Source organism: Gigantopelta aegis, chromosome 10 (genome assembly GCF_016097555.1).
Source record: "Gigantopelta aegis isolate Gae_Host chromosome 10, Gae_host_genome, whole genome shotgun sequence".
NCBI lineage: Eukaryota > Metazoa > Mollusca > Gastropoda > Neomphalida > Peltospiridae > Gigantopelta > Gigantopelta aegis.
The window spans coordinates 47337113-47350998 of NC_054708.1; the positions used below are offsets into that span (position 1 = coordinate 47337113).

General features: G+C 36.2%; 1 protein-coding gene across 3 annotated transcripts in view; it reads right to left on the reverse strand.

The window, feature by feature from the left end:
• The window catches only part of LOC121383024 (FK506-binding protein 15-like), a 48809-nt gene that overhangs the window by 11462 nt on the left and 23461 nt on the right, over window positions 1-13886 (reverse strand). Inside the window, exons 20-30 of one of the 3 annotated variants that reach the window (XM_041512759.1) lie at window positions 13481-13617; window positions 12714-12797; window positions 11057-11128; window positions 10066-10218; window positions 9263-9355; window positions 8519-8734; window positions 7152-7259; window positions 5882-6053; window positions 4106-4234; window positions 3097-3672; window positions 1957-2049 (exon numbers count right to left, since the gene is read on the reverse strand). In XM_041512759.1, the coding sequence (XP_041368693.1) occupies window positions 1957-2049; window positions 3097-3672; window positions 4106-4234; window positions 5882-6053; window positions 7152-7259; window positions 8519-8734; window positions 9263-9355; window positions 10066-10218; window positions 11057-11128; window positions 12714-12797; window positions 13481-13617 (1833 nt within the window). The remainder of the gene's footprint in view (window positions 1-1956; window positions 2050-3096; window positions 3673-4105; window positions 4235-5881; window positions 6054-7151; window positions 7260-8518; window positions 8735-9262; window positions 9356-10065; window positions 10219-11056; window positions 11129-12713; window positions 12798-13480; window positions 13618-13886) is intronic. The other 2 variants (XM_041512760.1, XM_041512761.1) reach the window with 2 other exon arrangements.

Consider the following 13886-nt stretch of genomic DNA (forward strand, 5'->3'; position numbering starts at 1 on the left):
TATATATATATATATATATATATATATATATATATATATATATATATTTAGACTCCACACGGAGATAATAATTTAAATATTTACAAAATGTTCGTGCACTGTTTGACACTGGTGGTAACGTTAGTTCTCACGTTGAGCCTATTTTGACCTCTTGTACATACACATGTATACACAATGTTAAGTTGAAACTCAGCAGGACTAAAATACATGAAATAGCTACAGTAACTGTGAAGAAAATGGGACCTGCTTAATACTGGTAGCCGCACACTTCCAACTGACTCCTTCTTAAAGGGACATTCCTGAGTTTACTGCATTGTGAGATGTTTCCGACTAAAAAAATATTTTTATGATTCGACTTACATATTAAACATATTTTCTTGTTTAGAATATCAGTATCTGTATATTCAATGTGTTTCTGGTCGTCTTAATATTTGTAAGAAGTCCAAACTGGAATATGTCTTCAAATAATTTCGTACGTACGAAAAAAGTTATATTTTAGGATATAAAATGAAATGTAACCTACAGGTAGTACAAATATTAGAACGATCAGAAACACATTTAATATACAGCCAATAATATTTTATGTAGAAAAATATATTTGATATGTAATGACAATTGTTAAAAAGTCTCTGTTGGTCGATAACATCTTAAAAATACAGCAAACTCGGGAATGTCCCTTTAAACTGTTAACATACCCTGTTCATTATTTCTCCAGCACCAGCTAGAGATACACAATCAACAAGTTAATAATACAGTTTATTACACCCGTTGGTGAGAACATCATTTGTTATTTATGATAATGTTAATTATTTCTCCAGCACCAGCTAGATATATACAGTCAACGATGTCATCACGATTTGGCAAACACACAAAATGACAATACTATTGGACGATATGATGCTTACAAAACAATGACCATGTCGGTATTTAAGACGATGTCGAATAATTTAAGTATAATGTCAAACTTTTTATCCAACTGCTGGATATGTGAGTATAATATCCATCACTAAAATCTAATCGCTGGATATGTGAGTATAATATCCATCACTATAATCCAATCGCTGGATATGTGAGCATAATATCCATCACTATAATCCAATCGCTGGATATGTGAGTATAATATCCATCACTATAATCCAATCGCTGGATATGTGAGTATAATATCCATCACTATAATCCAATCGCTGGATATGTGAGCATAATATCCATCACTATAATCCAATCGCTGGATATGTGAGCATAATATCCATCACTATAATCCAATCGCTGGATATGTGAGCATAATATCCATCAGTATAATCCAATCGCTGGATATGTGAGCATAATATCCATCACTATAATCCAATTGCTGGATATGTGAGCATAATATCCAGCACAAAAACCTAACAGCTGGATTATGTGCATATAATGTCAAGCTCTAAATTCTAACTGCTGAAAATTTGAGTATAATGTTCTGCACTAAAATGTAACTACTGAATATGCGAGTATAATATCCAGCACTAAAATGTAACTACTGAATATGTGAGTATAATATCCAGAACTAAAATTTAACTGCTGAATATGTGAGTATAATATCCAGAACTAAAATCTAACTGCCGGATATGTGAGTATAATATCCAGAACTAAAATCTAACTATTGAATGTGAGTATAATATCCAGAACTAAAATCTAAGTGCTGGATATGTGAGTATAATATCCAGAACTAAAATCTAACTACTGAATATGTGAGTATAATATCCATCACTAAAATCTAAGTGCTGGATATGTGAGTATAATCTAAGTGCTTGAAATGTGAGTATAATATCCAGAACTAAAATCTAACTACTGAATAATATGTGAGTATAATTTAATTGCTGGATATGTGAGTATAATATCCAAAATTAAAATCTAACTGCTGGATATTTGAGTTACAGTATAAGGTCCTACACAGAGCAGGAGTTAAGCTACTCGTCTCACCAGCATCACCTATGTCGAGATTCCTACTGTGATAGGGATTTCCCTCTGCACCAGTTATCTCCATTTTAGTCTTAAAAACTACTTCCTCAACCACTAGTTAAAACAAATATGAAAATAGTTAGCATACCCATATTTGCATTATAAATAAATGTTTACAGATTAATTACCAATACATAAAAATATGATGAATTAAAATTAAGTAGCAATTAAATGTATAATAAATTAAGTTCTTAGATATTGCACAGAAACATATTATACATGGAACTTGATTTTAAAATAAATAAAGAATAAATGTTTTCAATTGCTTTATACCGATACATGTAAATTTACACATAAAGGAATAGGGTTTGTATAAAATATTTGGAATTCATTATTTCATGCTTACAACTAATATACAAGAATATTAATTTCAACAAAATAAACAAGACCATAACTTTTTGAAAATATCAAGCAATCAGTTGATTTTTCAAACATTAAAGGATTATTATTATGAAAAATAAGCTTTCTTTGTTGAAAAGATGCCTATCTAAAATTAACATATTAATATATGTATTTCAAATCGAAAGAGAGCATTACCAGAATCAATAAAAAAAAATCTCAATTATTCTACTTTATAAAAATGGCCATCTTTTAGAAAGAGATTGTTTCCCCATAGCTGGAAGTGATGTGACTGCCAGAATATGATTACTTGACCTGCAGTTGTTTACATAGAGAATAAAATGCAGCCATTAACAAAAATGAATTCCACAACAGATTTCTCCAGTGCCAGCAATCAAAGTGAAGTTTTATGAAAGCACAGTTTATGGGTAATATACTGCAGTAGTTTCAGTTTGAGCTTGTATTTACAGCTGCAGTGAAAAAACTTGTACTGAAAATTACTGACCATGGTCTTTGACCTGCTGTGACCGGGTTGACATCACTAAGTGGCATTCTTTGTTTAAGGCTACAAAATATTGACGCATCTACTAATAAGCTAAAATATCAGTATTACCAAGTTAAAATGTTAATTAATTTAATATGTGATTTATTTTATTGCTCTGGCAAAATTGTGCTAAATATATAGAGATGAAAGTCTGTAGCAGTCCAAAAACCTTAATTTAACATTCCTATAAATGTTCTCTTAATGCAGTTATTTCTAACCTCTATCATGTGCCGGCACTTCAGTCTGTGATTTCAGTTGGTCTAGGTTTGCAATATGGCTTGGATTGCCAGTGTCACCCAACATGTCTATATTTGAACTTTCAAATATCTCTTCAACAACTGCAGATTTGTCCAACTTGACAAACATATCATCTCTGTATGCCCTGTTTCCATGGCCACAAGTCATTGGAGACACTGAACTTTCTACAACTTCCTTAATGGCAGGGATTTGACCTGATGCATCTAACTCGATGCTGTGGTACCTGTTTCCATGGTCACCAGTTACAAAAGTTGATGCACTTTCTATAACTGGTTCAATGGTCCTGTCCAAATCAGTGAGTGTTTTGCTGTAGTTTTGGTTTCGATGGTTACCAGTGACAGGACCAGGTAGTTGTTCAAGCATGTTTAGTTCATTACTATAGCAACTGTTTCCATGGTCTCCAGTTACATAGGAAGAAGACTGTCTAATCACTGGCTCTGACATTTTGTCCAGTGTGTTGCTATAGAGCCTGTTGCCATGGTCACCACTTGTAAACATTGATGAAGCTGTTATTATTTGTTCAACTGACATACCAACTGCCAAAGACACAGATATTGGCATAGTTTTAAAAGCAAAATAATTACAAAACCCCCACAAAGAACAAAGCATGTAACAATAAAGGTAAACACGTCACAACTGTTAGCTAGACAAGCATTTACAACAATGATTAGACACGCACCAGACATTCCATACACAGACGTCAAACCATGATCCGAATATTAGCAGTTATTGGGCTTAAAAAGCTAGTGAATATCCACATAACCAAGTCAAAAAGGTCAAACATAGGATCCCACTTTTTATAATCAATACAGATATTCATATAATACAAAATATATGGGCAATAAAACCTATAACATGTTCATGCAACTGAAAGACAATACACTGTTCCCATTTTTCCTAAAGAAACTGCAGACTGCTTCCTGTAAAGGTAAATGTGATCAGACAATGCCAGAATGGTTGTATTCTTACCAGTGTTAGTCATGGAAGAACTCTCCATAAGATGGCTGTCAGTTGTCGACATCGTCTCAGACACTTCAGAATCTACTGAAGCAGTTTCTATCACATGAGAGTCAGTCTTCACAATACCTTCAGGTACTTCTGAAAACAAGACATAAGACAAGTTATTAAAAAACCCAGGGGCAGAACGTAGTCCAGTGGTAAAGTGCTTGCTCAATGTGCGGTTGGTCTGGGATCAATCCCCGTCAGTGGGCCCATTGGGTTATTTCTTGTTCCAGCCTGTGCACCATAACTGGCATATCAAAGGCTGTGGTATGTACTACCCTGTCTGTGGGATGGTGCATATAAAAGATCCCTTGCTGCTAATCGAAAAAGAGTAGCCCATGAAGTGGCGGCAGCGGGTTTCCTCTCTCAATATCTGTGTGGTCCTTAACCATATGTCTGACACCATATAACTGTAAATAAAATATGTTGAGTGCATCGTCAAATAAAACACTTCCTTCCAAAAAACTTCAGGCCCCCCTTCCATGAAGCGATTTTAGCGCTAAGATCACCTTAAGGGCATAGCTACCTTATGCACTTAAGGTGATCTTGGCGCTAACATTGCTTCATGGAACAAGGCCCAGGCCTGTAGAAACAATATATAAAATGGGGGCACAATCTGTAGGGTGGGGGTGTGCACAAGTCAGATTTTGACTATTTATATATAATGTAGGGACAAAAAGATTCATTTTGTAATGCATTCAATAATCCTCCTCCCTGAAGAGCATGTTAAATAATTACAGTTACACTATATTTTTCCCAGTAGGTTAATACTGATTAAATAATAAAGTTAATTTCTGTTTGTTATAAAATTTCTACATTGCCCCAATTTCACTTTATAGTCATGGAGATAAATACAGTTAAAAGAATGAAAATTTATAAAATCGTTTTACTGACTTGTATTATTAACTGTAATGCAAATATTTCTTTAGTCCTTAAAGTGAAAAATCAATACAAAATGGAAGATATACTCATGGAAAGATATACAGGAACATACATTTTTATATTGACTATTGACTGTAACCAAAACCCTCATCCACAGTATCAGGAACTTTAACAGTGTTACTGTCAGTCAAGCCCACATTACTTATATTCAATGATACATTATATGTTTCTATATTTTATATAGGCGTCACTACGCAAGTACTGAATTACATTTGGTCTCAAATACCATGTGTTCTCTTATTTCTTTTCATCAGTATATGGGCCCGTGCTTATAAAACCTTTAGAGTTCAGACTCAATCTCTAATGACGTCACATGCAGACAATGTTTATGGTGTTGTTATGACATTAATGTCTCAGACTCTATTAGAGTCTCGAGTCTAGACTCTAAAAGTTTTATAATCACCAAGACCAAGACCAAATTGTTTAACATGCACATTCAGAACAAGCTGTTGTAGTGCACGCCTGTCCTGGGCACAGGTGCCGGCCTCGACCGGAGGAGACAGGAAAGGGTGGAGGTGGGAGGAGTGACCGCCTGCACTGGCAGGTGGGGAGCACCAGCAGCCTGACCCTAGCCGGTGACAGGCGGAGGATGGTATGGTGTTATGTAATTTGGAATGTCCCATAGGATTAAGCCTGAAGGGAAATGAGTGTGCATTTTTATGAAGGAAGTTCGGCGCAATTTTGATGGTCGTTCTAAAATGAATTGTCGGGAGCTACGTATAGGTTTGGATTTTAGTAGGCCCTGAGTAGCTCCTACAAGCACCAGGCCAGGTCTTCTTTAAATGAACATCAGTAATGTACCTTCTTCTTCTGTCTTTGTTTCTTCTAACTTGTGTCCGTCCTTTGTTGCTTGTTCAACATGTTCAATCTGTTCTTCATCTTCTGATTCGTCTTCCTCCTCTTCTTCTTCTTCTTCCTCCTCTTCTTGTGCTGTCCCACCAGCTTCAGTTTTAACTAGAGATAACGTTGTTGTCTAAAAATACATCACACAGGAAATCTAATCATTGCTCTCAAAAACAATTTACAATTTTTGTCACATAACGAAAGTTTCAGTCCATTACAAACAAAATCAAACACTGACATCACTAGTCACTTTTTAAACTGGTGTACAAAACATATATATATATATTTTTTTATCATGACCTCTGAAATCAATTTTTTTATTAGTTTTGATGTTTAATCAGTATATAAATATAAATTTTGATTAAATATATTGTAGATCTATGTGCATGTGTGTCTGTGTGTGTGTGTGTGTGTGTGTTTGTGTATGCTTGTGTGTGTGTGTATGTTCATGTGGTGTGTGTATGTGTGGTGTGTGTTTGTGTGTGTGTGCGTATGTGTGTGTCTGTGTGTGTGTGCGTGTATGGGCATGCTTGTGTGTGTGTGTGTGTGTGTGTATCTGTGTGTGTGTGTATGTATCTGTATGTGTGTCTGTGTGCGTGTGTGCATGTGGTTATGTGTGGTGTGTGTGTGTGTATGTATCTGTATGTGTGTCTGTGTGCATGTGTGTGTGTGTGTGTGTGCATGTGATGTGTGTATGTATGGTGTGTGTGTGTTTGTGTGGGTATGTATCTTTATGTGTGTGTCTGTGTGCATGTGTGTGCATGTGGTGTGTGTATGTGGGTATGTGTGGTGTGTGGGTATGTGTGGTGTGTGGGTATGTGTGGTGTGTGGGTATGTGTGGTGTGTGTGTTTGTGTGTGTATATGTATCTGTATGTGTATGCGTGTGTGTGTGTGTGTGTGCACGTGGTGTGTGTATGTGGTGTGTGTGTTTGTGTGCGTGTGCTTGTTTTTGTGTTTGTTAATCAAAGAACATATTCATTAACCAAAAGATTACACACGTATAATAATCCATTAATTTTTTAACATAACATGAAAAACAGTTTTGAAAATACACAAACAATATTGAGAGGATGTCTAAATGTAAAAAACATTTTCCTGAAAGGCATTTTATGTTACATAATTTATATTATAACAAGATATTTTCTGCCTATATTTTACAATTACTGCATTTTTCATTGGCCGTACTATGTAAAAAAATAAAATAGTGATGTAAATACTTCAAGCTACCTTGATGGCATTTAAAATAATTGCCAAAATCTCGGAGCCTGTGTAGGACTCATCAGAATCAAACTCTTCACGCAGACCACGGTAAACATTGTTCATTATTTTCTTCACCTGCAAAAACATTTTTTTAAAAAGAAGAAAACAAATTAAATAGAGGCTAATAAACACAACTTAAGCCTTTTATGGGGAATATTTGTTTCAGCCAGACCCCTTCTGGTGTAATTAATATTAGAAAATTACTAAAAACCACTTCACAAAAAATCATGTTTGTCATAAAATATACCGAGTCCTCCCCAAAAGAAAATCAAAATCTCTACCACTATCTGATGAATACAATTCTTCATCGTGTAATCCAGTAATTTTCTTTAAATATTTTTGCAACTTCATGGGCACTACTATCTTATTTATTTCATTGTCTAGCAGCAAGAAGTTGCTGTTATCAAATCTATGCAATATCTTGTTATTTATCTTATTAGTAAAAGTATAAAACAAGTTTGAGTCAAAGAACTATAAATACCCTGTAAAGTGGTAAAAGGGTTAATACCATAAATACACGCTACAGATTAATTACAAAAAAAGAAAGAAATTGTTTATTTAATGAAGCACTCAACACATTTTATTTATGGTTATATGGTGTCGGACATATGGTTCAGGACCACACAGATATTGAGGGAGAAAACCCACTGTCGCCACTTCATGGGCTACTCTTTTCGATTAGCAGCAAGGAATCTTTTACATGCACCATCCCATAGACAGGATAGCACATACCATGACCTTTGATGTACGAGTTGTGATTCACTGGCTGGAGCTAGAAATAGCCCAATGGGCCCACTGACAGGGATCGATCCCAAACCGACTTCGCATCAAGCAAGCACTTTACCACTGGGCTACGTCTTGCCCCAGATTAATTACCAATGCATAACATTAACAATATGATATATTAAAATTCAGCAACAATTAACTATATAATAAATGAAGTTCTTAGGTACCTTTTGTATATTCTGTCTCTTTGGCAATAAAAAATATGTTATGTTACATGGAAATGGCTTTTAAAATCAACATGCATTCTGAGAGTACTGCTAAAGTAATACATGTCCCATATCGAGCCCAACAATTTTTCATATCTCCTAAGTTCAAGGGCCATAACTCTGTCAAAAATAAGCAAATAACCCCATAAGTCAAATTTCATCAGGCTATACACAAAATTTCGGCTCAATATCTTGACGAAGTGCAGGTAAAAATCTAAAAAACAGACAGACATAGGCAGACAGACAAACAGATAGAAGGATGAAGATGAAATTTAGAGTCCTCTCTGGTTGGACCAGTAGGAGACAAATAAAAGACAAAATACTGAGGATTTATATCCTTACTTCTGAAGCAACATCCTGTGAGCCAGCACCTTGATCTCCAGACGTCTGCACGTGCACCTGAGTCTGGGCTTGTTTGAGAGACTGCTGCAGTTGCTGGTTCTGCATCTGGAGTTGTCTACCCTTGTCCATGATGGCGTCGCGTTCTTCCTCAAGGTCACCGATCTTCTCCTCGTACCGCTCCTTCATGGACGTTGCCTGGTTTCTCAAGTTCTCATACTGAGACATTGGAAAAATTGAAAAGTTATAAGATAAATTGAAGTATTGATTTCTCTAATGTTTCACCTGTTCTTGTTTATCTTGAGTAAGCAACATTATTATTTAACAGGGATGCGATACCCATTAAAAATAAAAACTGAAAAGACCCTTGAAAAGCTAAAAATTCTATACCATACTTATATAGTCAGGTAATTTACATCTAAACTAGTCTTCTTTGTGAAATCTATTTTATAAATACAAAGAGAAAAGTGAAACCATGTGTCTGTGATAGATATGATTCAAAACAGCCTTCTCTGATCAGCCCATTTCACTTTATAGCAAACTAATGATTAAGTGAGATATAAATTATGTCCGTTTAACGTGATTGTTAGTACTTTATTGGTTTAAACAATATATATTTGACAAAAAACATATTGAGATTGGTCAACAGGCTTAGCCTATATTAAGAACTCTCACAACTTAGTACTTTATTGCTTATCACACTCCACCAACTATTGCTGGTTTGTTTTGTATTTTATATTCTCCCACCTTGTCTTTCCACATGGAGAGATCATCAACCTTGTCCTGAAGCTGTGAGATGAGCTGTTCACTGCTCCCGGTGGAGGAACGCATGGCCTGAATCTGTACAGAACAAACATCACTCTCTTATTTAACACAGAGGACTTATCTAAATATAAGAAATGCAGCTATGTGTACGACGTATTATATATTTTGTGTATAGATCTTTTGGAAAAAGTAACTTCTAGACAACGAAGGAAGGAAATGTTTTATTTAACGGTGCATTAAACATGGTTATATGGCATCAGACATATAGTTAAGGTCCACACAGATATAGAGAGAGGAAACCCGCTGTCACCACTTCATGGGCTATTCTTTTCGATTAGCAGCAAGGGATCTTTTATATGCACCATCCCACAGACAAGATAGTACATACCACAGCCTTTGTTACACCAGTCGTAGAGCACTGGCTGGAAAGAGAAATAGCTCAATGGGGCCACCGATGGTGATCGATCCTAAACCAACTGTGCATCAAGCGAGCACTTTACCACCAGGCTACATCACATTCCTTCTAGACAATGAAGCTCTCAGGTTTCATTGAAATATAACAATACAAGAAAGAGAGCCAAGGAACAATAGAAATGAATTAAAAAAAGATTCACAATGGATTGATGAAGGGATGGATAGATATATACACATATGTTTGGATGGATAATTGGATGATGAATGGACTCTACTTGTATTTGTTACTAAAATATCCCTTTCAAGTAATGAATCTCTTAATTTCATGTTAGTATACAGATCTGATGTTTAAATATTTAACTATGAGAGACCTTGGCTTCCAGTTCCTTTATCTTCTGCTGCAGGGTGTCCCTGTCCTCCTCCACATCCCGCACAACCCGACTGTGTTTCTCCTCGGCAGATTTCAGCAGCTTATCACACTTCTCCTGCCACTCCTGGGCAATGTCCTCCTCCAACTTAGCTACCTGGAGGTGCAATGCATTTGTACAAGGATTATTTGTACATTTTAAAGCCATCACTATTTGCATCTAATATATGGTCATTTTGACATATGAGAGAGAGAGAGAGAGAAAGAGAGAGAGAGACAGACAGACAGAGAGACAGAGAGAGACAGAGAGAGAGAGAGAGAGAGAGAGAGAGAGAGAGAGAGAGACAGACAGACAGACAGACAGACAGACAGACAGACAGACGGACAAACGGACAGACAGACGGACAAACGGACAGACTGAGACTGAGACTGAGACAGAGACAGAGACAGAGACAGAGACAGAGAGAGAGAGAGAGAGAGAGAGAGAGAGAGAGAGAGAGAGAGAGAGAGAGAGAAGAGAGAGAGAGAGAGAGAGAGAGAGAGACAGACAGACAGACAGACAGACAAACAGAGACAGAGAGAGAGAGAGAGAGAAGTAGGAATCTTTCTGCCATCACACATATTAGTACTTCTAAAAAGCAGCAGAAAATAGATTTTATATGAACTTTCAATACACAGGTCAGTACATACCACAACTTTTGAGATTGGGAAAAAACTGAGTCTATTGAGGGTGATCTATCTTACAACTCATTGCATCTCAAGTGAGTGCTCTGTCATTGAGCTACATCCCAGCACTATTTGTAAACATATCACTGAACATCTAGTAATAAAAAAAAAAATCTATTCTTAAGGAATTAATATCATCTTTGATAAAACAAATTTTTAACAGATAAAACAATATATATTTATTACAGTATTGGCATAAACTTTGTTGCTATAAATTAAAATTAAATCAATCTATGAAAAATAAATCCAATGAAAACATTACGTCATACCTTGTCTGCAGTCGCTACATCAACAGATGTTTTTTGTTTCCTTAGTCGATCCCTTAGTGATTGTACTTCACTCTGAAATTTCACACAAACAACTTAATTCATCCATTTACAAAAACAAGCATTCTGAGCATTACTGGTTTTGTTTTGTTTAACGACATCACTAGGGCACATTGATTTATTAATCATCAGCTATTGGATGTCAAACATATGGTCATTTTGCCACAGTCATAAAGATGAGACCCGCTACGTTTTTCCATTAGTAGCAAGAGATACTTTATATGCACCATCACACAGACAGGATAGCACATACCACAGCCTTTGATATACTGGTACCAGTTGTGGTGCACTGGCTAGAGTGAGAAATAGTCCAATAGGCCCACCGACGGGGATCGATCCTAGACCGACCACGCATCAAGAGAACGTTTTCTCACTGGGCTATGTCCCACCCTTAATCCCCATGAAAGTCAAACTTGGTTTGTACATCTACCTGATAACATTTTAGCTCAACATCTGGAGCCACAGCAGAAAAAAAAGGTCAGGAAAGTTTTACATGTATGTGGGACAGATGGAGACAATACCTATAGTCTCCTTCACAACTATTGTTTTACAAAATAAACACTATAGAAGTCTTTAACTTTGACAAGAGGTAGCTGAAAATAATTTCTATAAGATAGTTTGGGGTAAAGTCTATAAAGTTTGAATCACCGAGGACATTAACACTTTGTTAACCATGAAGTGCATGCTCAGTGAAAACAGTTAAAAGTTTATTTTGTTTAACAACACCACTAGAGCACATTGATTTATTAACCATTGGCTATTGGATGTCAAACATTTGGTAATTTTGTCATATAAGCAATAGCCGTCAAACATTTGGTAATTTTGTCATATAAGCAATAGCCGTCAAACATTTGGTAATTTTGTCATATAAGCAATAGCCGTCAAACATTTGGTAATTTTGTCATATAAGTCTTAAGAGAGCAAACCTGCTATATTTTTCCGTCAGTCTTTTATATGCACCAACCCACAGACAGGATAGCACATACCACAGCCTTTCATATACCAGTCATGGTGCACTGGCTGAAACAAGAAATAGCCCAATGGGCCCAACGACGGGGATTGATCCCACACTGACCATGCATCCAGCAAGCACTTTACCACTGGGCTACATCTCACCCCCAGTGAAAACAGATACATGCTAAGTACAATCTGTTTTCACAGTGGTATGTGTCTATACAGAAGTGGAACTATGGCTTTAGACACAACTGCTTCGTCAATTACATGATTGTGATGAAAGAAAGAAGGAAATGTTTTATTTAACGACACTCTCAACACATTGTATTTACGGTTATATGGCATCAGACATATGGTTAAGGACCACACAGATAGTGAGAGAGGAAACCCGCTGTTGCCACTTCATGAGCTACTGTTAGCAGCAAGGGATCTTTTATGTGCACCATCCCACAGACAGGGTAGTACATACCACAGCCTTTGATATACGAGTCGTGGTGCACTGGCTGGAATGAGAAATAGCCCAATGGGCTCACAGACAGGGATCGATCCCAGACCGACCGCGCATCGAGCAAGCACTTTACCACTGGGCTACGTCCCGCCCCTGATTGTGATGATTTTTGTTAGATACAATCATTAAAATGATCACCTCCAGATTCATCTTCATGTCCTCCATATCTTCTTCCAGTTTTCTTCTCTCCTCATTTGCCTTTCGTTTCCTTTCAGTCAAATTCTGAAAATGAAGCCAATCATTAAAACAAGAACCATGAAGGAAACTGTACTCAATACTTTATTAAAAAACATCAGCCCTGAACTAAAACTAAAACAAAAACTAAAACATTATTTCAAACTTTAAAAAAGTAAAAAGAAAAAGAGGAAGATTTTGAGAATTTTACTTTTCAGCAATACTTAGCCTGACCTCTTGCCCATGTACCAGGAGAGGTCAGATTAATTTATGGCAAGTAATGAAAGAACTGAATGTTTTTCACTAATATGTAAACTAACCTCTTCCAATATGTAAGATCAGTTGTAACATTAACATAAGAAAAGAAAATATGGAACTATACTCTCAGCCATCATGTTTTGAAAGACAATATACTTTTATGCTATCTCTCACAAATATCAAGCAAGAAAGAGAAATATTGCATTTAAAACAATATTTATTGCCATTTAAAAACAGTAGTGGTCTGGGGATTGACCAACAGGCATTGGCCTATATTAAAGGCTTTCCCAACATTTTACAATATGAATATATTACAAGTAGTAAAATAAAAACATGATATTAAGAAAAATATTAGTGTAATGAAAGTCAAAGGCAGATAGAAAACAAAAAGAAATGCACAAATAATAGCTTGTGTTACAACAGAAGGTAGGTAAATAGCCTTGTAAATAGCTTTGTAAGGAACTGTGACATACCCTTTCCAGACTCTCATTTGATGACTTCAGATCCCCCAGTTCCTCTTGGGTTTGGTTTAACTTGCTCTCCAGAGACTTGCGGTGGTGTTTTTCATCACGCAAACTGCTGGTCAATTCTGACACCTTTTTTTCATCATCTGCAACATAATTAACATAGATATTAATACAGTGGCAAAGTATCAAGATTAAAGAATGACTGCATGAATTTCAAAATTCTCCCCTTTAACAAACTGAGCGATCTGGGGCCTAATTCACTAAACTCTCGCAACTTTGCGATCTCGCAGTGCAATGCTAAAAGACTTGCAAAGAGGATGCTTTGTTGTCTAACAGAGATGAAGAGAGCTTTGTGAATTAGGCCCCTGGTCCACTTTTTAGTCTTTTTAGTGAATCATGTTTTAGTGTGGAC